This window comes from Prosopis cineraria, unplaced genomic scaffold (assembly GCF_029017545.1).
Source record: "Prosopis cineraria cultivar Desert tree isolate PC_DT_omini unplaced genomic scaffold, ASM2901754v1 PC12, whole genome shotgun sequence".
NCBI lineage: Eukaryota > Viridiplantae > Streptophyta > Magnoliopsida > Fabales > Fabaceae > Prosopis > Prosopis cineraria.
This window is the reverse complement of record NW_026555343.1, coordinates 2,840,072-2,865,746: the sequence shown is the minus strand read 5'-3', so window position 1 is coordinate 2,865,746 and position 25,675 is coordinate 2,840,072. Positions and strand designations below refer to the sequence as shown.

Sequence of the window (25,675 nt, the reverse complement as noted above, 5' to 3'; positions counted from 1 at the left end):
AAATAAAAGATATTTTTAACTGAATTTTACCCCCCAATAAAGTAATTACTTACTTTCTAACTATCCCTATCTTTTTATATTTATCCCTATGAAACACTCTATAATAAATATAAAATCATTAATTAATAGGAACATTTTTAAAAAAAAATTAATGATTACATCTCAAAAAATTAAAAATATCTTACATTTTTGAACATTTAACTCCTCAAAAAATGTCTTATATTTTTAAACGGATGAAGTACTTTTTAACCTTAGCTTGTTTTAATTCCAATCATCAAATCCAATCAAGTTGTTATTGTTCTTAGGTAGATTTAATCAACTTCAATTATAATTTTAATCAACTCTATGAAAGATTCAATCTAAATTGTTCTCTATATGCACATTAGGAAGTTTTTTTATTTTATTTAATTTAATGTACATGCGGGACATTAATGTTCATTCTTCAAACATATTATGCATAAACATCATCGATATATATTTTATGAAAATAGTGAAAAGTAAAAGTTCCATCACTAGGGCAAGCCTGACCTTCAAGGATGCTATTCTTATCATATTTAACTATCTGATATGATCAATAATCATCAATAATTGAGTTAAAATCTAGTTAGACACAAACACAAAGTATGTCAACCTGACAAGGACAGTGCAACGCGTGAGAATCTTCATGCTCACCCAACAGGGGAAAGGAAAAAATAAAATAAAAAATCAGTGGGTGGAAGGGGAAAGTTATATAAAATATTAAAATATTGGGCACACGGGTCCACAAAACTTAAGACTTACCAAGCATAACATTCAATAATCAATTACATGAGCAGCGAAGAAAACGGAGTGGCGTGCTAAGAGCACAACATATATACTGTGTCCGTCAGTGCCTAGCTATATTCTATTATCGTCATTTCCAAGCTTCATTGTTATTAATTAATTAATTATATCTCCCTTTTTTTAATATTCTTATAATTCGGGCACAAGGATGCTCATAGTTGGAGAAATATAAGATGCCCAAGAAAACACTCCTCATACGTGGTTGACTACCCCTGATTAATTTTCATCACCAAGGTTTATTAGTCATATTGTTTTATATGCAACATATCATCAACGTAGCAACTATGGTATAATTATTTTATATGTATCGAATAACATATCTCTTTGTTTTCTCATTTTTAATGTTAATCATACATAAAATTATAAGAAACACCTGTGCATCACTATATAACAATCTTTTCTATAGAAAGTGGCTTTGTTTCAAATCAGGAGTTACCGTTAAGCTGTATAGATTATGTTGGAAATTAAAGTTTGATGACCTCAAAAAAATTTTACGTTTGTCTGATTTATTATGATTCCTTATTAAAACAAAGTTGAACCAAATCTGTATAGATAATGATTCCCAGATTGACCAAATCTAGAAATCTTGCATGCTTGGCATAACAAGGGAACCTGCTTCTACTCTGCATGAAACAATCTCTTTGATCAGGATATCCTCAGAATCTTGCAAAACTTTACCAACTATAGAACTCAGAAGTGTGGCTTTGAGACCTTTGTTTTTTCTGCTTTTACTTTACCTAGTAGTATTATTAATTCTGCTTTAATATTATCTTTGTAGTTGCATTTTCTTCTTATTTGTTAATATATTTGTCTTTTTGTTAAAAAAAGACAAAAAATTATTCTTTTAATTATTATCATCAAAATTATTTTAACAAGACCACATGATTATTTGAACAAAAAAAGTCAATACCTATGTAAAATAAAAACCTGTACAGAATTCTGTTTACTAACCATAAATCATGCAATTATTTTATTTGTTAAATAGAATTTAATGCTAGACAGATAGTTACGATCTTTATAGAAAGGGGAAAAAAAATCTTTTAAGCTATCATCTCTCGTCTCTGCGATCATGAGCGGGGCGAAAAAGTGAAGTAACAACTAAAAAGCGTAAAAATTAGGTTAAAATATATATTTAATTTTTTTAATTTCATATGACGTTTTATTTTAACTTCTTAATTTTATAAAGTATTTTTTAATTATAATATGATTAACTTTATCCAAACAATTTTTTACATTAAATTTTTAAATATTAATAAATTATTTTTAAATGTTAATATACTAAATTTAATTTTTTTAAAATAATCATTTAAACTAATGATATTAGGGATAAAAGATTAAAAAAATATTTTTTAAAATTAAATGATTAAATTAAAATTTTATATAAAGTTAGAAGATTAAAAGTATACTTTACTCTATAAATTAAGATAATTCTTCAAAAAAATTGACCATATAAAATTAAATTATTTCAACCATATTAGACCACTACCAAGACTCTTTTCTTTTAAATAAATAAATAAATATTAATTTTACCAGAAAACGAGCCAAATTTTATGACAATAAAATTGCAAGAATGACAATAAAGTCAGGAGATGGAATTCATGATATCATCAAAATATTTAGAAAAACAAATTACAAATACTAATTTGGATCATTGCAAACAAAAATACTAATTGTAAATTGCATACAAGAATATTAACTATAATATTTAAAATTTAAATATCTTATTTATAATTAAAAATAAAGAATTTACAACCACTTAAATTAATATTTACAAAATATTATTTTTAAATTTTATTGGTTATTTAATTGTAATTCATTTTCTAATTCAAGATTACGTAACTGTCATTCACTAGAAAGATTTGATTGAGGTGTGGTCTGAACATGTTAATTGCGGCTTTTTACCAATATGTTATAAATAGTAAACAAAATTATCTAAATTTACACTGTGATATGTATTTATTCAAATACTATATCAGAAATTGTTCAGACAAGAAATGTAAAACACCCAAATTCTATAGAGTTTTCATTAGGGAGTTATTAGCTAGTGCAATCACCTTAAAATGAAGGAAAAATAATATTGAAAGTATATAAGTGAGTGTGTGTGTATAACTTAAATAAAAGAAAAACTCTTACATTATTATTTGATAACTAATATTTACATTCCATCAAAAGAAAACATACAAGGATTATATATATAAATATATAAATATATATATATATATATATTTATATATATATAATCTTATTCTTTGCTTTTCCTTTCCTTGACAGTCTACTATTTAACCTGTAACATGAAATTATTAAAAACAAAATATAAGTGAGATGAAAATTTTAATATTTTAATAAATTGAATTGTTCACATATAACTAACATTATAACACAGTTACTTATAAGAAATAAGTAAGCAAGTACAAAAGAAAAACTATTTATATATAAAATGGATTGTATCAACAATCTTGCTAATAGAATCAAATCAATGATTCAACTAAATCACATAAACTATTTCTACAACCTAACATCAAACAAAGGTTCTTATTACTAGATAAGTCCCATATATTAACATTATCTAACTATTTATTATAAACTAAATACATATATTTATAACTTCACATTCAATGAATGCAAGCAATTCTCATGAATATAATGTAAACATATACTGTTGCAATAAGTTTGGTAAACAATCATCAAAATTAAAAGATTCAATAATAAAGCTTATTATCTTTTTTTTAAATACTTTATCACCTTCCCAGCAATCCACTAATCTTGCTATCTTAGAAAATGAGTTTGGTAACGCATAAATAAACAAGGAATCATTTAAGATATTAATAACTTTAAAAATATATAAGAAAATGTCTACTATTACTTAATTGAGAGAGCTTTAAAATTTCAAGTTGAAACAATATTAATGTTAGCACCTGATCAAGAACTAGAGCAATGACAGCAAAAATGATAAAAGTAAATAACCAAGTTTTTATGATGTTCAATTCCTAAGACAGAATTTTGCAAAATCATTTAAAAACCTTATCATATTTGAAATATCATCCGGATTTATTGTGATAGTAATGCCTCCCCAAATTTTTTATTACCTGCCAAATTTCTTCTTGCATTCCTCAATATAGCCACTCAAATATATCAATATTAGCCACCTTGATTAACCAATTAATGCTCATACTTTAGTGTTTTTTAAATTTACCACAACATAATACCAACTATAAGAGAAAATTATCAATTCCTAGATACAGCAAAACCTCAAGTATAGAAAGCAAACGAGAAATTTTACATGCAAACATTATGGGCAACACATGGCACTATTTCTTGCCCATTTACTTTGCTATTAGCTAACACAGTAAAGAAGGAAAAAACAATAATTAAAAAAAAACATCCTAAGGAAATAATCTCACAAGTAACAAAACAAACAAGCACAAAATATATAGCTTTTTTTCTACCGAAATTCCAAGTTAAAAATCACTTAATATAAGCACTCAATCTAATATTCTATCCACCTATATTTCCAATTATGATTTCGCTCTTTCATTCTTCAATATAATTTTAAAGTAACTCCAGACAAAGTAAAAAGGGGAAAAATGCAAGACCCTTCACCCCAAAATCTAAGCATTTTATTTTTTAAAAAATAATTTTAAATAGAAACCTTAGAACCCTTCATTTCCTACTAAGAACAAAGGCAAAGTACTGTCCAGAATTTTGAAAATCCTAAAAAGCCTTGAATCAATTTTTCCCCCTTGTGCGTTACGGAAATAGTAGGGAAGGTGATAAGGCAAAATTTCGAAAAACATACTTAAAAATATTTCAGCCCCGAATGCCACGCCATGCGAGGGAAAGGGAAAGGAAATGAAAGCCACAATCCATTTTCACCTCCGCCTCTAATATGCAAAAGGTAATGGAAGAGTCAAGGTTTTTTATGAATTACAATAAAAAAAATATAATAAGTTAGTGGGTTAAAATTACATTAATAGACCCCATTGCTAATTAATTTTAAATATGCTCCAATGGATTTAAAAAATGATCATAATATTATACAAAACATGTTCTTAGTTTTTTTTTGGGATAATTTCTTTATTATTTATTTTTTTAGAAAATTAATTAGATACCTCCCCAGTTAATACTCAATAATCAAATCTTGGGATGTGACAAAAAATGATGTTACATTTGTGAAAAGCTCATTTACATAGAGAATAATTTTGTTGTCGGAAAATCTGACATTTGATTTTTGTTATGAAAAGTAGAAGTGTTCACTTACAAGTTCAACTTTTTTTTTATGGATAACACATAATATTCATTTTGAAAATGCCCCCTCCCTTTGCGAGAATCTTTTTGCATGTTTTCTCTCCCTCTTATCTTTTTAATATTCCCTATAATTTAATTTTATTGTGATGTTAATTATATAACGTAATATTTAAAAAGTAGAATTCATTTGTACATTTATAAATGGATAGATCGTCCATATATGAATCATCCTTTAAATTGCATGCTTGGTAACGTGGTATATCTATGCTTGTAGAACATCTGTATGCTAGATCTGTCACCATTTAATTAGGAAGAAACAGTAGCTTTTGTCCATTAAATTGCTTTAATCTATCTAAGATAATATTTGGATCAACTTTCATTATTTAAACAATATTTCACTCAAATGTTGCACCGGCTAAACCATGACAAATTTGTCCATTTGCAAATATACACACAAACTCTTATAATTCATTCTACTTTTCAAATATTACATTATATAATTAACACTTCAATAAAATTAAATTATAGGGAATATTACAAGGAGAATAGGGAAAGAAAAGCATGTAGAATAATTCTTGCAGAGACAAGTCACAACTTCACAGTGAACATTATATCTTATCAATAAAAAAATTGAACTCATTCACTCAGTAAACAACTTCAATATTCATTAGAAAAAAAGTAGATGTCAAATTTTTTTACTATAAAATTGTTGTGTGTGTGAATGGTTTTTCACATACGAAAACTCATTTACTGTGAACACATTTTGATATAATATTTTGGTAAATATTTCTGATGGTACAACATTTTAAGTAATTTTGTTTACTGTTTATAGCATGTTAGTAAAAAAGCCCGTTAATTGTAGTGCGGGTCTACCAAAATGAGAAACGATTAATGGACTTTTTGATTATGGGAATGGAACTGCACACAAAACCATTTCTCATTTAGCAGTTTTCATCGAGCTCCTGGGACAATCTAATACAGAACTCAAGCAGCATAATTGCAGAATTGGTCTGTCTTTCTTTTCTCTTCATAAACAGAATCATGTGACCAAAAGCACATATAAGCAAATGAACAAAATTCTTCATCCAATAAGCAAAACATCTGCCAGCCTCAAGAATCCAGGCTAAAATCTAACAGAGTCACTGTATGCAACTCTGGTCCAATCAGCAGCAGCATCAAAATTTTCTCTCTACAATGAGACGTGATACAATTGTACAACAAACGAATTCAAATCAAAACCAGAAATCTGAGTACATGACAAATTGTATGTATCAATATATCATCAATCATCACCTTGTTTCTCCTCTGGCACAGAGAAGAGACAGAGCTGAAGTAGTATTAAAAGAAGCAAAATGAGTACCATATGTCTCCCTGTGTCCAGTATAAGAACTCGCACTCATCTTATCACCAAACGAAGAAGACGCAAACGAATTGAACAAGAACTCATCGAACCCTTCACGGCTATGATTCCCTCCTCCACCTGGCTTCTCTCAAACTCTCTGGCACTTCCACTTCTCCATCCAAAAACATCATCAATTGCTTCATACTTGGCCTGTTATTAGGAACATCGTTGGAACAAATCAAACCCAGTTTCAACACCATCACTACCTCCGTCTCATCATATTCACCGTTCAACTTTGGATCCACCACGTCCAGCAACTTCCCTTCTCTGTAATTGTCCCACACCCAATCCACTAAAACCAGCTCTTCTGGTAAAGCTTTTGGTTCAATAGGTCTTCTTCCGCAGACCACTTCCAGCATCAGAGCACCAAAAGCATAAACATCGGAGCTCGTGGTGGCTCGACCAGTTCGAGGTAGCTCAGGAGCTAAATAGCCCAATGTGCCCACCACTCTGGTCGTGCTTGGGTTGGCCCCGTGCTCGTATAATCTAGCCAAACCGAAATCTCCTAACCTCCCGTTGAGCTCGTTGTCTAGCAAGACGTTGCTTGCTTTAAACGTCTCTGTGAATAACGACTTGTTCGTATCCTTCGTGGAGATATAGGAGACCCGAAGCAACACCTTTTATGATCTTGAACCTTTGTTCCCAAGTGAGAATATTTGCGGCTGGTCGAATAGGTACTTGTCTAAGCTACCATTGGCCATGTAATCGTACACGAGGAGGAGGTCGCCTCGCCGGCGACACCAGCCCAGGAGTTGAACGAGATTCCGGTGACGGAGACGCCCAATGCTGGCGATTTCAGAGACGAACTCCCTAAGGCCCTGTTTGGATTCGTGGGAAACTCGTTTGACTGCCACCAGGGTTTTCGAACTCGGGAGTGTTCCTTTGTACACTCGACCAAACCCACCTTGTCCGAGAAGCTCCTTGTCCTTGAAACCTCTTGTCGCTTTCTTGAGCTCTTGGTAGGAATATCGATGGGGTCCGATTTCTAGCTCCCACGCTTCTATTATGTCGGCGTTTTTTATTTTCCTGAACAAATAAACACCGATTACTATCGCGGATAACGCAATAAATATAACCGGCACCGTCACGCCGATGATGAGCTTTGTCGGTTGCTTCTTCGGACCAGGAAGATGTGGGAGAGAAGAGAGATCGAGGGATCGAGCTGGACCATTGATTTTGAAGCTCCAACCCAAGATGTAGTGGGAGCTAGCGAGAAGTCCCGTGGAAGCAGAGAACCCAACATACATATAATCTTTAAGAATCGGTGAGAGATCCACAGGGAACGACAAGAGCGGCTTTCTGGGTTTTGTCGAGAAAGGAGAAAGAGTAACGCTCAAGAGATTTGCAGCCGAATCGTAATCTACCCAAGCCATAATCGGCGTCCCACCGGAGATATTGAGATCTTGCTTCTTCAAGCCCGAATCGTCGGTGTAATACCCAGCAGTCTCAGATGCGTTAGAGACCAAGCTGTTGATGTCGATTCCAACATGGTTATCGTTCTTGTCCCCGAACTCGAAGTCCTGGACAGTGTCGAACTCGACGGCGAGTAAATGGTTGGAGAAATTTCCGATATCGGAGGAATTAAGGAGGCCAAGATACTGACTTGGCAAGGCTTTGAGATCTTTGGAAGTTGCTATCGTGAAAGCCAGGCCATGGCCACCGAGCTTGAAGAACACAGGGACAGTGACGAGAGCAAAGGAAGCAGAGAAGGAGAAAGCTTGACCAGTAGAGGAGTTCCTGAGCTGGAATGGAGACGAATAAAAAGCATGACCCATCAACCTATTTGTCTGGTTCGTCAACCGCAAGATTCCGTTTTTCTCGATTGCTGCTACTCCGTTCAGGGTTATGTTGGCTCCGGCGCCCTTAAATCCCGGGAAGAAAACTTCGTCGAGCTGGGAAGACGAAGGAATCAGAAGGAAGAGGAAAACAGAGGAGAGTAAGAGAAACAGGGTGGCCATTATAATACGAATGAATTAAGGAATATGAAGAAAAGGAATAGGGGGTTACATGAAGTAGATAAGCAAGAAAGGGAAAGGTGGCGAGGGTAAAAGTGGCGTTTGGTGCCCGTGAGAATAAGAGAAGGAGCTTCGCTATGAGCTCGTGCTTGCCTGTGACGGTGAAGAGCCAGAGAGATGAGAAAGAGAAGCAGCCCTTAATAGAAAATAATGATGATAATGGTTTTGCTTGACTTTCATGAGGACCGATGGAAAGAAGGGCGATCAATGAATGACGTGCGTTTTCAGTGTACAATCTCAAACTCGGAGCTTTTTCTGTCAAAGACATTTTTTTCATCATGCATAGATGTGCTTTTAATAAAGGTAATTATATATTCAATATACAATCTAATATTAATCTAATATTAAATATTTGACTAAAATATCCTCACGTTTATAACAGAGAAAAGCTGCTTTAAATTTTTTTTATTTATATTATATAGTTTAATTGAAAAACTAATATAAAAGTTGAAAAAACTTAAAATGTTATGTTTAATTATTTTTTATACCAATTTTAAAATTCCAGAAACTAAGCTGGACAAATCATATGTGGAAAATCTTTAAAATTAGTAGAAACTATTTTTAATGCAATATTTTTTTAATATTCAATCTTGAATTTTAAAACTAACAATAGTTAAAGTGGAAGACAATATATAAAAGTTAGAGATCTTGAAAGCTTAATTAGTATGATTTTCAATTAAGTATTTTTTTAAATTTCTTCTTTAATTTTAAAAATGCCAAAAATTCTCCTCAATCCAATTCACCGGCAAAAATTTTATAAAATAAAAATTTCAAAAAATAAATTGAAAACACAATGCATGCAAGTTAAAATTTATTTATTTTTGGCCAAATAAAAGTTGAATTTATAGAACCTTGGTTTGAATCATTTTCAGCTAAATATTTTGTATCTCTACACTTTACTCAAATTTTGATATAAGTTCTTATATTTTTATTTTCAATGTGTCAGGTTCATACACTTTTTTCTGTCTACAACAATAATCTCTACATTTTTAAAAGAGCATTAACATGTCACAAATGGTATTAATAAATATCTCTACATTTTTAAAGGGACATTAATATGTCACAAATGGTATTAATAAATACCAACATATCAATTGAGAATATTAATTTTATATTTATATATTAAACTGATGTTAACATAAAATTTTTAATAAAAATTGTTTTTTAAAGCTTATATGAAATTAGAACATCGAAAATAAAGTATTAAAATATATATTAAAATTTAAGTAAAGTGTGGGAACTGGAACCAGTGTTTTTCCATATTTTTTATTCAATCTTCTATTCTAGACATAACAATTAGAACATGAAAAACAAGTACGAAATCATTTCCAGCAAGACCCTTTTTTAAGGATTTTCAATTGGATTATGAGTCATGATTTGAAAGTTTTACAAAAAAAAAAATCTTCTTGATACAAATTCGGGCATTTTAGTTAATTAATTTTTAAAATGTTAAATGAGGATCAAGGTTTTCTTAAGACATAATTACTCATTATTCGGGTAAAATCATATTAACAATAAAGCTCTCCCAAAAAATATTAACACGACTCGGGATACTATCTAAGTTGAACAATTTAATTACTTTTTTTTGGGGCGGGGGGGGTAAGGAACTTAATTACTGTTCTTATTTGATCTGAACTGTTTTTGGTCCTATTTTGATAGATTTGGATTGTTTCGCTCCCTGTGGTGCTCTTTCCCTGTGCTGTCACTTTCAGGGGGTCTGACTCCGATGGGAAATGAATCTACGGTGAGGGGAAAAATATGCATTTAGTGCTTGGGATAAGGTGAAGAGATGTGAGAATGAGGGCAGATTTTAGGTTTTAAGGATCTTCATAATCAGAGCAAGGCTTTCAGGGGATCCGGTCCAGCAAAGAAGCACTCTGGATTAAATGCCTCAGTTGTAAATATAAATGTGGTGATATCATGTCACCCACGGTCATCAAAAGAAGAAGGAATTCCCATATCTGGAACAGTGTTACTAAATTGTGGGATTTATATATCTGCGAATACGCAGTCCAGAATCTACGACATCATGGAATGTTCAAGACGAAAACATGTCCGAAAGCCGAAGGTGAGACTGGTACTAAATTATGGGATTTATTCCTTCAAGGAGTTAGTAGGAAAGTGAATAATGGTATGACAACAACATTTTGGTAGGATATTAGGTCTCCAACTAACCAACCTCTCATAATCTTTTGGTAAAACTGGTGTTGACTCGTTCAACTCTCAAGCCAAGGTGAATGAGTTTATTCTTTCGGATGGGAATTGGGATGTTGTTAAGTTGGCTAGCTTCCTCCCAATGGAGATTGTTGATACTATCATCATGATGAAACCACTAAATATGCTTGTAGACGATACCTTTTGGTGGAAATCATCTAATGATGGATGATTCATGGTGAGTTCAGTTTACAAATTCCTTCACACAAGAAATAACCAGCAAACGAGTAGCCTTTGGAAAGGCCTATGGAAGTGGCACATTCCTGAGACATTAAGATGCTTCTTTTGGTAAGTATTACATGAGAGGCTTCATTTAGATTCTTCAAAAAAAAGTTGAAAGGAAAAAAATGAAAAGAAGATAAAACAAAAAAAATATTATCACTCTTTTTATTTGAATGGATAAGAGAAAATAGAGAGTAAAAAATAATGAATGGATATCATAATGTCTATATGCCTCTACATATCATGTTTCATTATCTTTTTTTTTTACCACATGTTTCATTATCTTTAAAAAATAAAATAAAAGCAAAAATTATATTTAAAAATTTATTTCATATTATATTTAAAATCAAATAATTAGTAAAAATATGTCATTTTATATTTTTAAAATCAAAAGTGGGCACTCTTTAAAATTAAATATAATAACATAAAAGTATATATTATCATATATTTAGATAAACAAAATGAAAATATAATAAACAAGCTCGCCATTCATCGTCTTCTTCATTGAGGTCAAAGCTGCTGAAGACGAGCCACTGCTTGGTAGAAGATGGGGTCTAGCGCAAAAACAAAGAGGCGGATGGGAGGGTAGACGATGAAAAAAATATTTTACTTTTAAAATCTCTTCACTTATAAAAAAAAAAAATTGGGGCAAAATGTAATGAGCCACACCTCATTTTTTTTCCAATTTTTTTTTCTCTGACTTTTTCCTCCTCATATAAATAGGGAAAAATTTTTTTTTTATATATTTTCTTTTCTCTCATATTTTCTTCCCATCCAAACAAAGCATTAGAGCCCATAGAGGTCTTGTGCTGAGTGAATCATGTCTTTTTGAATGTGAGAGATGAGACTATTATAGATATTCTAAGAGACTGTAAAATAGCTAGAGAGATTTGGGAGGCCAATATTAACCCTTTATATTATGATTCCTTTTTTTCTTGCAAGTTGCAAGATTAGATCTACTAGATTGCTTTCCACAAAGCAGGTTCAAATCGATGGATTGGCTTTCTATGAATTAAAGTTTTTTGCCATATATGCTAGCTTTTGTGGACAGGTGGCAGTTGAAGAATTTTTTGGGGTTATTACCCTTTTGTTAGTAATACTATTTTCTTGTGCCAACAACAACTGTTGGAAGAAAAGAATTTGGGCTCCTTGAGGATTGTGGGTCTCAAAGCTCGTTAGATCAGGAAGATTAGTCATGAGTAAGGAGTCTTTCATGTAGATGTGGATGCATCGGTCTTACAGAACTCCCAAGCTACATGTGGGGGTGTTATTAAGGGACTCCAAAGGTGAATGGTTAGCTGGTTTCAGGATGAAGCTTGGGCAAATCCCTGTTACAATTGCGGAACTTATGGCTATACGAAAAGGCATCCAAGTGTTTGCTATGCTTAATCTTGATAAGGTCTAAATACACTCGAATTCACTGGAAGCAATTAATCTAATTGCAAGAGGGACATCACCCGATCATCCTTTTATGGAAGAGATTCTCCATGTGCGGTCTACATTATTTAGTAAGACTAATTATGCAGTGTTGCGTGCTTTGTGTGAAGCCACTTTCTGTACTGATCAGATGGCAAGAGGGGCGCATGCTGGAGATGACTCTTTGCATATTTGTTTTGAAGTTCCCAACATTTATGAGGATATTTACTTTAGGGAGAAATCCAGCTGTCAGCCTATGAGTCAAGCAGCCTTGCTTTGTTTTGTCTTTTAAGGTCCGTTTGATAGTTGGGTATAATAGATTATGAAAATAATGATTAAGTGGTAGATTTTAATCATAATTGATCATGTTATAACGCAATCTGTTTGGATACTCATGTTAGTAATTTTTTTAAAGATTCAAATTTTATTAAGAAAAAAAAGAAGAGAAAAAATTTTGTTTTAGTTTTATTAAATTTTGTGCTTTTTTTGTGATTTTTTTTGGACTTTTTATGTAATTTGCTCATATAACTTTGTAACAAAAAAATGCAAAAGCGGAGAAGCTGAGATTTGGAGCGTTGGGAAAAAATCAATTTTTTAGAAAAAAATCGATTTTGAAAAAAAGTGGATGTTGGGTAAATTATGGCTTAATCAATTTTTTTTGCCCCTAAAATCGATTAAATCCTCAATCCAAACGGACAGTAAGTAGTTATACCTATCCTTGTTTAGTAAAAAGAAAAAGGACCAATTTTTTTTTGTTTTTGAAATGGAAAGTGAAATTTCATTGAAGGAAACTGTACAGTGTAGAGGCAAAAGCCAGCTACATCAAAGACTTGAAAAATTGTAAAATCACTAAAACCTTATTTGATAGAGCTAAATTTTAAAGATAAAAATAAAATTGGGATAGAAATCTTGACCTTTGGTATATATGAATTAGAATTTTCATGAATGGTAATTTCATTAAAAAATCCTGAATTAAATTTTTTGTTTAAAACTATGAAATTTAATTTCAAGAATTTTATTTTTCAAGACAATTTTATCTTTATAAAAAAATTAAAAAGATAATTTTACCCTATAAATCATATAAGCGTAAGTCTTGTGCCTTTAGAAACTTCTAGTCTTTCAAATGATGGTAGTTGAGTTTTTCTTTTTAGCTTTTTTTTTTTTTTAACCTGCCGTCTATGTTCTTCTCTATTTTGGGGTCATTATAGGCACAGAAATCTTTATATAAATTATTATTATATATTTTCTCTATTAAAAATATAAAATATTTTAACCAAATTTTATTTTAATAAAGTTGTTACATACTTTTAAATTAATTATATCCTCTCATATGTATTCCTATTAAACACCCTTCAATAAATATAAAGTTATTCATTAATAGAGGCACTTTAAAAAAAAAAGACAATAATTACATCTTGAAAGACTAAAAATATTTTATATTTTTTAACATCTAATTCCTAAAAAAATATCTTACATTTTAAATGAGGGGAGTATATATAGACAATATAGTATTGTATATATTTATATATTTAAATATTTGTTTTATAAAATTCTTTACTTATATGTAATATTTTATTTATATATTAAATAAATAAGGAAATTAAAACACAATCAAACTTTTAATATATTTTTACTTTTATTTTTATGAGTAATTTTGTCTTTGAAGTATAATTTTATTTTCATATCTTACACACCAAACAAAAGTAATATAAGAATTACATCTATTTTTTTAACCATATCAAATATATTTTAAAACTTAATTCTATTTTGATTTTAATTTTAATTTTAAAATTATTTTATAAAAACTATTTAATCATACCAAACAAGAATATAGTCTAATAGGATTCCAGTGTGCATAAGGAAAGAATCAACAGTGAAATATTCATCAAACTATTTAATTAAACGGACACGATTTAATTATTGTTCTTATTGGATATGAAATATTATTTTTGGCAAGGTCATCAGAATTGAATTGGACCGGTCAGTTCAACTGGAACTGACTTGGTGTCTGGTCTGGAGATAAACAAAAAATAAAAAATGTAAGAACTGGTGGCAAACTGCCTAAACCGGTACTGAACCGGTAAAACCCAGCTGAACAGGCGGTTTGAATGGTTCAGCTGGTTTGTTAAAAAAAAAAAACATGAACAGAAAAGATGGAGAGGAAGTGGGAAAGACAGCAACAAATGTGTGTGTGTGTGTGTGTGAGGAAACAATTATGATAGGGATTGGAACACGGGAATGAACGAAGCACAAAGAGAATGAGGAGGCAGGATCTTGTGAGCCACGACGGCGGGGAAAATACAGAGAAGATGGAATGGGGTCTTACAAATTTTAAAATTAATGCTTCAGCTGCTTGGCGAGGATTGAGGGGATTTACAAGTGAGATTTTAATTTTGTTTAAAGATTAGAGCACGTGACGGTCGAGAACAACCTAGCGGTAGTCTAGTAGGTGCTATCATTTCAATTTCATGTACATTAAATATATTAATAAAATATTATTATATTTTTGGTGGGGGAATATTTATTATATTTATTTATTTCAATGGAAAAGATTAAATAAATCTTAAATTTTAGGTAAAAATAAATTTTAAATTAATAAAGATGACTTGAAATAAAATTTTACTATGGAAAAAATTATTTTTATTATCAAAAATTTTAAAAAATTTTATTATCGATCTTTTATCAATAAATATTAATTTAAATTTTAATAAAAAAGATAATAAAATGGGCATAATTATAAAAGTGTTAATCATTTATTATTAAATATTTATTCATATTTTGACAATAATTATTTTGTGATTAACAATAATGCATTCAGATTTTAATAAATAAAATACATGAAATTTTAAAATTTTTAATTTATAATTAATTATGTCAGATCAAAAAATAATATTAGTAGAATAATAATTACTATTTTAAAATTAACAATACACCGTTTTATATTTATAATATAAAAGTAATTTACAAACTTTGTGACTATATATATATATATATATATTTACTGTATACTATTAAATGATCACATTAGCTTAGTGGCCGATGACCCCTCTGGCGATGGTCGTGTGTCCAACAGAATTGACAATGAGGATGGCTTTTATTTTTATTTTATATTTTATGAATAATTTAATTATTTTAAGATTAATATCAGGCAAGAATTGAGAGACTGTGATAAATCGCTATAACAGTGCATGATTAATGTTACCTTCATCTTAAATTATATGATATTTTTAAAAGAGTTTTTCTGTCCTAAAATATAAAATATTTATGATAGATTAAAGTTTTATTAAATGCATCAATTTTAATATTATCCTTTCTCTCTATAATTAATTTTTATCTTTTTGTAATATATAAAATAATAGGTACTTTTAAAATTTTATATCTTTATTCTTAAAAGATAAAATTATTAAGTATATTTAATGATATTTATTAATATGTGAGATTTTATTTAAAAATATTTTATAATTTAAAATGAAAGAAATATCTTTTTTAAAAAAATTTGACAAGAAGAAAATTGGAAGATTTGGTGGCTGCTAGCCTGCGGCTCATCAGCTAGAATTTTTAGACACAATGAACGCAACGCAGCCGCATGTTTTAAATATTAATACCATGTGCCTTCACACAGAGACGCCTCATTCTTAAATTCTTGAAAATTAGAATAAATTCTGTCTCCAGAGTTTCAACCCACTGACGATCTTTGGCTCAAACAAAAAAACAAAAAAAAAAAAAAAGCAACCCATTAACGATGCCTTTCAATCTTATCCCTCCCTCCATCGTTATTCTATTTCCTATCTATCCTCAACCTTCAGCCTTGAAAATAACTCATCATATTTGGATTCGCCTCCACAGCGCCACGGACCACGGGGTCCCTTTTTTAAAGATTTAATTGGCTTAAACTATAATTTGAAAGTTTAAAAATTAATTAGGAGTAAAAAAAAATATCTTTAGATAAAAGTAGCTGGTAAATGATTTTTTTTTAATTATGGTTAGACCAAAAGCCATATTTTAAAATTTTTACCTTAATTACATTGACTATTCTCGAATGAGATTTATTTTTAGTCATTATCTTTGAATAATTTTCTCAAAGGGTCCTTGAATGTGATTCTTCCTATATTAAAATTATCTTTTTAATTATATTATCTACACAATTTTCAATTTTAAATTAACTTTTTTAAAAAAAATATTTAAAACATAAATTACATTATAATAACTGAATTTTAGTCTAACTTTAGTTTGCAAACTGTAGTTTATGCAAAATATTACAATTAAATTTAAACCAAGTAACTGTCCCGCATTCTGTAAATTTCATATGTTATACAAATATAATACTTTTGGGTGACAAAGTTAAGGGTTGGCTTCCGCCATTTGCAAATGAAGTTCAAGTATCAAGGCTATTATTACATATCTGTTTATAAAGTTGCGTTTGGTTTGAGTTTATGTTATTGTCACAATTCTTCCAAGTGGCGATGGGCTCTGTGTCACGTGAAATCAAGGATTTTTTGCTCATTCTGAACATACAGCCAGTGTATAAATATGGAAAAGAAACAATAACATTAAATGCTTAACGGTGCAACCAGACTTTACAACACACATTGACCGTGGGGCCACAAATGCCTCCCCGGAATCCATTCTTTCCTGTTATTCAAATTCTTCTTATTTCCACCTTTAAAATTTTAACCTACCAAACATAGTCTAACACTGTAACATCAATTTTTAAAAAAAAAAACCATTTATCCGCTTATGTACTTACATATAATCGCAATTTTCTTTTTTGCAAACTATTTATAATCCGCATTGTACATGAATTTAAGAAATAAATCATCTATATGATTTCAAAAAACTATATTTTATTATAATGTTATACTATTTTATACATTTGTAGGGTTTATAAGGACCAATTAGTTAGTCTGTCGCCATGCAACCAATTAGATAATATATGTTCACTTGTCCAATAGACATTAGTTCCAGTTACAGCAGCGGCAAACAGACACGTCGTGCCAGTTCAGATAGATGCCACCTTAAATGTACAAGCCTGTAGAATATTGGCACACACAGTGACAATTGTGAGAAACTTGTTGCTATTATCACTGTCCCTCCACCATCCCCCCCCCCCCCCAAAAAAAATTTTTTATACCTTCCCAGAAATACAAAAGGAATCACTTAAAATTTGTAAGTGCAGCTTCCATCGTCACTCCCAGCTGTTGGATCATAGTTTTCAGCAGAAGGATCTGTGCAACCTTCAGGGACAGGAACATGAACCTGTTGAGCTCCTTGTCCTGCATCCACAAACATTTAGGCAACCCTATTCTACGTCATATTTGGTCCAAATCTTAATCCTGTCTCAATCCTGAACCGCAGGTTAAACAAACCAGTTAAGCTGGTCTGCATCTTATAACTCTGCTTCAAAGGACATTAGGATGAAGGATCTTACCGTAGAAGTTTCCGGACTTGATGGCATCTTCGTTCGCGTCTCCTAGGGCTGCCTCTTTGAGGTACTTGTCAGACAATTGAACCCTCTTCACATTCTCCTGCTCTTGCACAAGCATGTTTCCATACTCAAGCAGCTTATCCAGACTCATCTTTGGCTGCTCAAATGTTGGAGGACCTTCTTTTGAGTTCACAAGCCTTTTCCCAACATTCTCTACCCCGACACCAGCAATCCAGTTCCTTACTTCATCATCATACACTCTAGCCCTCAACGCACCAAAGAAGTCTGCACAAAATTGTATACAAAAAGTCATCATTTGCATTTCATACGTATAGCCTGACATCTGATCTTGTTTACATTTCAGTGCTTTTCAGATTTCTGAATTGTGATGATAAGTGACTAGCAGAGGGGAATAGAAACACACCAATTGATTGGCCAGGGAAGGTGTCGACAAGCTTGACAATATCTTCCTTGGGAACATTGTCTGTTCTGAAGATGCCTTGGCAGACACCAATACGGTCTTCCCTAGTGGGCGCCCAGTAGAACTTCTCCATTCGACCATCACGAATGAGAGGTGCATACAGAGTTGAGAAATCGTTACCGGTAACAATGATTGGCACACGAGGATTCTCTTCTTTGTTGTACATGCCAGGAAGCTGGACACTGGTTGGGTTGTCAGCTATGTTCATGAGGGTTGCATTAACCATCTGGTTGTTCACCGTGTACTGTGTGGTTCCACCAAGCCTACCAGCCCCTGCATCAAGATCATTGATGAAGAGGCAGCACATTTTCCCTTTCCTGATGATGTCGGCTGCCTCTCGGTACCTTTGCCTGATCAATTTCGCCGGCTCTCCAGCATTTCCACTTTCCAATTCTCCAGCACTCATCATTATGGGGCTGAAAGAATTCATTAAGGGTATCAGATCAAACAGTTGAGTAGCAATCAAGCAATTCTTTTCTTATATGTTCCCAAGTCTAAAACATCAACACTTTGTTCCTATGACTTGAAAACTATTTTGTTCCAAGAACGAAGAATTCCTTACAGCAAAAAGAATTGAACTTACTTGATTCCCATCTTGGCAAAGACAAGCTCACACTGGAATGACTTTCCCTGACCTTTTCCTCCCCAGATACCCAAAATAAGAGGAACCTTGATGTTTGGCAAAGTCAGGAAGTTCTTGGTGATGTGAACAACCACCTTGTCCATAAATGCAGGAGCAATATAGAAGCCATCCATAGTGTTATCCAGATTGTACCTTACATCATTTTCAAGTTCGACATTAGACATTAGCATTATGCTCTTACAAGTTCTTAGAATGAAAAAAATCGAGGCCTATCCAAGAGTATCTATGTTACAAAACTTCTAAACTACGGATCATCATATTTACTTACTGGCGAAGACCAGCACTGATGTAATCGTAGGAACTCATGACAGCATAGTGAGTACCAGTACCCATGGGAGCTTGGAAGAGAGTGTCCACCATTCCCTTTCCTCTAGTGATATCTTGCTGGTCATCTGAAGTGTCATGGGCAAGCCCTCCCCATCTGTCCTTGTCTGTCTGCTTCTCTTCATCATACTCTATTGCTGCAGAAACCTTAAATTCCCACACAAATTCTTCTGGCTGGTAACCCTAGAGCTGATCTTCCTCAAGCTAGTTCCAAAGAACGCTGAGCTTGTCACCGGAGCTCCAGCGGAGCCGCTCAAGTTCAACTGCATCAATAGCTTCCAAATGAATACCAAGATACATTTTTAAGAACAAATGTGAAGACACCCAGACTGCAAGAAGCCAAAATCCCAACTCACAACATCCAAGATAACAACAAGGGTTCATTTTAATTAAGAGAGTGGGATCCAGAATGGTATTACTAATCACGTGGTCAAAGAGGCGCTATACTTTTTTAAAACTCAGAAGCTATTAATTGGATAGCTAAAGACACGTTTTTTCACAACAAATCCGAACAGTCTAGATAGCTGAGAGAAAAACCCAAGATCTCAAGTCTCAACTCAGAAGTCAGAACATCCAAATACAGAAAATGTTTGTGGTTGATTTTAATTAATAGAACAGAGAGTGACAAATATCAAAGAGGCTGATAAGGTTAAACCACAAAGTGAAGAAACATGTATTACTTTAGCATAATTTTTAACACATTAATGGAAACAAGAGCTTCACTAGTTGAATTGCATGATCCCATCTTTACCAGCAAAACTTGAGCAGACAGAGAGAATAAAACAAGCCAAATTTCAACGTAGAGCATAAAAAAAACAGAGCACAACCAACAGTATGAAACGAAGTGTGAAAGAAAACACATTGAACGGATGCAACAACAGCTCAAACAGTTGATGTGCTAAGAGAAAAAGGCGGAAAAAACATAATACCGGTGCTCTGTTAACAGCTCCGACGGTGGACACTGAAGCTGCCATTTTTGTATACAAATCAAAAAAGGTGGTATCAGGTAGGAGAGTTGAATTGAAGGGAAGATGAAGAAGACGAAATAGAGAAGAGTTTCAAAGTGTTTGGTGTGAAGGAAAGAGAGAGGTGAGAGGGACAACTTTATACTTGGACTGGGATGGATAGAGAGAAGCGAAAGCGAAAGCTAAAGAGTAGAGAACAAGAGATGGGATATTTGGGGAGAGAAAAACTAACAGCCACACAAAATAGCAGTGGATTTGGCTGCCTTCAAACGTGGCCCTTGGTTTTTGTTTTGGCCTTTGAACGTTCACTTTGAGGACGGACCAAACTTCATTTACAAACAAAATCGAGGCTTCTCGGAACTGTGCTCATTAGAGGTTTTTGTCTAAGCTTCAACCTTCACCACTCAAAAATTTTATTTTTTTATTTCCCTACAAATTATTACGCAAATAAAGATAATAAGATATAATAATGAGTTAATGTTAGATATATAATTTCTCTATGAAAACTTGTATAAACGTTTTTTAATTAACTTGTATATACTATAACTTGAACTTCTTTTTTAATCCATTTTGTTTGACTTTGTTAAGTTTGAAATATTTTTTTCGGTTCAAATCAATTGATTTTTAACACTGATCATGGTTATATAATATTAAGGAATTTATAGGTGTTTTGTGTCAAGTTGTATATCGTGTTTAGTCTTTAGATCCTCATGACTCGTTATAATTTTATGATCTCCAACAACAAATATAATATAATATTTTAAAGATATTCAGTATAATTTTCCGATAGTATTTTTTTTTCAAATAAGCTAATTTTAATTAGCTAATCAAATTTGTGGTACCTCTTCTTATGTCGGGAAGCTTCTCTTAAGAAAATGACCTTTTGGATAAAAAGAAAAAAGAAATTGACCTTTTTCGGCCAATAATCTTAATATTGGTTGAATAATTGAATACATTGCATAGCATGCAAAACTATGCATAATACTACCATGCTTTTTCCGTCCATAACACTTTATAATATATATAATCATATATATATTGTTTTTGCTTTTTTTTTTTTTTGGGGCACGGATCAAGCACATAGGTGTGTATATGAGATCCATTTAGAGTCCATGAAATTATAAAAGGCCAGGCTTGAAAAAATCTATCCCAATTCCCAAATAAAGAAACGAGGCCATGAGCGGAACAAAAACCATGAAAAGGATAAGTTAAGTAATCCATGAGTTGATCTGATTTTAGTATAATCCGAAACTGAACAAAATTGGATTAGTTTAGTAGGATTAAGAAATTGATTCTGATCTTATCTAACATCTCACTTTATTTTTTTTTCTTTTTCATTTACGAGAGATAGTAATTTATTTTAACATAATAAATTCAATTTACATAATAAAATTACTTACAGTCACATAAAATTTATCACAACAATAACAATTATAAATTCACAGCAATATCTAACAATAACAAAAAATATTTTAGTTGCAATATAAATGATTCAAATTAAAACAATATTAAACAACCTTTAACATATTTAAAATTCATTACATCAAGTTAACAATAAATTTCACCAATAAAATGAGAAGATTGATATTGGTCAATGCTGAAATTTTATTTAATATTTATAAATTCACAAATATAAAACATAAAAAGTACTAATTATTATTATAAATTAACTTATTATAATAATAATAATTAATTAATCAATTAAATTTATAGGATCGGACAATATCAAATGGTATAGATGCTCGATCACTTGTCCAGTTTAACTCGAAGGACGAGTCTAGTCTTTTTGGTTTTAAAAGACCAATTTTATTTAGACTAGACAGTATCGAGTTTGTCTCGAGTTGGATTAAATCAAATTGGATTGGAGGATTTTTGTAAAGCGCTACATAAGCCTATGTGGTTGGGGGGCTCCATGACACAAGTCTGTCTGTAATTTTTTTTTTCTTGAATATTTATTCTTATAATTTTATATTTGTAAAAGATCATTACATGTATAATTGAGATTCAGACCATTATACCTTTGATGTTACAATTTATAATTTATGTGCTATCCTTTTATTATTAATTTTATATTTAAAAATTTTTTTAACAAATTTCTAAAACTAGATTCATTGAAGTGAGCCTATACAATAAATATGTACTTACGAACATGCCCTAAATGGCTAAGCCCATATTATAAAAGTTCATATTAGGTCAAAAAAAAAAATATTATGAAAGTTCACATGGTTTTAGCTGACCCCTTTCCTAGCTATAAACGCATTATAGAAAATATTAAAACTTTTATTCAAGTGAATTGCATAGAATATATACATAAATTTAAGAAAAGAACGGAGATATATGAATATATGATATATCATTCATAATATCAATGTTGTTTTAACTTTTAACTTTTAAAAGAGCTTTATATATTTGTGAGGGGGAGAGGAGATGTAAATATTAAAAAAGTTACTGTTAAGATATTTTTGAAATTAATGAAATTTGCAAGTCTTAATATTAATTTTATTAATCAGGACTTAAGTGTTATTTTTTCTGTACATTTTGTAACGGCGAGGGGTAAGCAATTTGCGGCCACTCACGATGAGTTGATGACGACACCATGACCTATCAAATATAAATAAACAATCACCAAACCTTATTAGCTATTTTTATTTAGGGCTTCGTTTGGTATGATGAAAGAGTTTTTGATAGAATCGGAATCGAAATTGAAATTGAAATCGGAATTAGAATCAGAATAGAATTGAGTTATAAATGTATGTTTGGTATGAAGATGGAATCTGAATATAATATTAATAAATATATATATTTAAAATAAATAAAGACCAAAATGCCCTTATTAAAAAAAAACTTAGCCATCATGATGGAGTGTGTATGTGGAGCACTTATGACAATTCCATGGAATTGTGGCAATTCCATCATGATGGAGATGGAATTGAATTCTAGGTATTTTGGTAGAATTGGAATCCATAAGGAATTAGATTCATGCATACCAAACAATTGAAAGCATGATTCCAATTCTAATTTCATTTCTCTTGGATCCAATTCTAATATACCAAACATGACCTAGGGGTATTCAATTTGAATCTATCTCAATTAATTTAGTATCATTCCAATCATCTCATAATGAGTTTTATCCCATCTTGAAAATAATCAGGACAGGACATGAGATTATCATCCCGTCTCATCCCAAATATTATTATGTATTATTTTTATTTTAAATATATTAAATATATTAATATAATTTATATTTATATTAATTATATCAATTATAATTTTAATATTTGTAATTATTATTTAAAACTAAAATTTTTTTATATTTATAATTTTAATAACATGGAGTAAACATAGCGATATCTTTTTTTATAATACGTTAATTATATTAATATAATTTATTCTCATATCTATCTATTTAATAACTTTTATTTATATTGTATTTTTTATTTTATTTTCAGAAAAGTAATTAGCTTAGCATATTTCAATTAAAGTAAAAAAAAATGATTTGATATTGTGCTTAACTTGCCTGTTATTGCTACTCTTATAACTTAAAGATCACTTGTATTTACTATTATAATGTGTAGTTGTAATTAATGTAATTTAATAATTGACTTTAAATTATTGTGATTTATGTACTTGTGTTGTTTTGATTTTAAACTTAATAAATTATATAATTTAAAATTTTAATGAATGTTATTATCTAAATCTTTTATGATATTATCCGATTTATCAAGACGACGGGATATCCTGGTCCCATCCTGAATCCTAACAGGACGAGACAGGACATGAGATCAAAATTCAGCCTTGATATTTTTTTTGGGATAAGGATGTCTCGATCTCATTCTGTCCCATGAACACCCCTATTCCTATTTCCTCTTTCCTCTTTCAGATTCAAACTCATGCACGTTAGTGTTAATTTAATTGAAAGCACAATTTTAACCTAATTTCCATATATAGTTCCTATAAACATTATGGGCTTTGAATATACGTTTGATTGCTTTTTATCTCCTTTTTCTACATAAATACAATTCATAAAACAAATTGTTCTGAAAAATTTGTCACAATAATTCTATTTAGGGTTAACGTGTAAAAAGAACCTGAAGCATGGCTCGAAAAGTGTTTTAAACTCTAAACTTTTAAAATATGTAAAATAGACTCTAAATTTTTAAATTCATAGCAAATTAAACCTTACTGTTAACTCACTATTAATGCTATTACCATTCACTTAATGGGGCCTGGTCAAAATGATGATATGGTAGTTCCTTGTTCATATATCATTTTTAATTAGCACCATAAACCCTAAATTATTGCGCAAGCAGCATCATGGACCTTTAATGAAATTCAGAACAAATTACCTCTATCATTTATATGCAAAATGATGACTATTATATAGACCAAATTAGCTTCAATGTGTTCACCGTTGTGAATACATTGTTGGCCATAGTGAACCCATGATTTTATGAAATGACATTTTCTGTCCCTTTTTTTACAATATTTTTTAAAAGATTGGTATCTAATATTTTCATATATTCTATAACTCTGATTTAATTTTATTTTAAATAGTATTTATTTATTTAATGGTAAAAATTTGGGATCCCATTTGAAAAGAAGTTTAAGTATTAGAAGATTTTACAGATGATGGATGTAAAAGCCAATAATTTTATGAACGAATTTCAAACTCAAATTAGCTGGCTAATTAAAATATTAAACTTCTTTTCAAATGAAATCCTAAGTTTTCACCATTAAATAAATAAACATTATTCAAAATAAGACTAAATCAAAGTTATAGAATATATGAAAGCATCAAATACTAATTGTTTGAAAAATATTGCAAAAAAGGAGTAAAAAATATTATTTCACAAAATTATGAGTCATTCACCACGACCAACGATGAAATTATTGTGGCGAACCATACTAAGGCTAATCTTATCTATATAATAATTAACATTCTATACATAAACGGTATGGATAATTTGCTTTAAATTTTAAAGTTTAAGGTCCAGGATGTTACTCGCACAATAATTTAAGGTCTGTGGTATTAATTAAAAATGGCACATCAACAAGAGACTGTCACATCAGCATTTTGACTGGGCGCCACTAAGTGAATGATAACAGTGTTAATGGTGAGTTAATGATATGGTTTAATTTATTATGAATTTAAAAATTTAGGATCTATTTTGTATATTTTAAAAATTTAGGGTTTAAAGCACTTTTTGTGCCATACTTCAAGGTCCATTTTACATATTAATCCTTCTATTTATATTACTTCTTTTTCATAGTAAAATATAAACATTTTTTTAAAGTTTTGTTTGGCTCACAATATAAAATATTAAATAGTTTTTATTAATTTTTTTTTAACTATACCTTTCTTTATTTATATTTTACTTTTTTAAAAAGTAGTACATTACAAAAATTAATTAGGCAGTTGTGACTTGTGAGTTGTTATGGTTAGGACTATTCATATTACAGCCCAACGATGAAGGACATAAATTTATGACCAAACTCATCGT

The 25,675-nt window shown here is 30.8% G+C and overlaps 1 protein-coding gene and 1 pseudogene across 1 annotated transcript; both read right to left on the bottom strand.

Moving 5' to 3' along the window:
- Positions 1-5,986: 5,986 nt before the first annotated feature.
- LOC129289576 (L-type lectin-domain containing receptor kinase S.4-like) lies at positions 5,987-8,614 on the bottom strand. The gene is given in 4 exon segments (XM_054926365.1): positions 5,987-6,554; positions 6,556-7,020; positions 7,022-7,125; positions 7,128-8,614. Coding segments are annotated over 4 exon segments (2,067 nt in total). The 5' UTR covers positions 8,428-8,614; the 3' UTR covers positions 5,987-6,356.
- Positions 8,615-17,209: 8,595 nt separating this feature from the next.
- LOC129288913 (ribulose bisphosphate carboxylase/oxygenase activase, chloroplastic-like) lies at positions 17,210-20,198 on the bottom strand (annotated as a pseudogene).
- Positions 20,199-25,675: the final 5,477 nt, after the last annotated feature.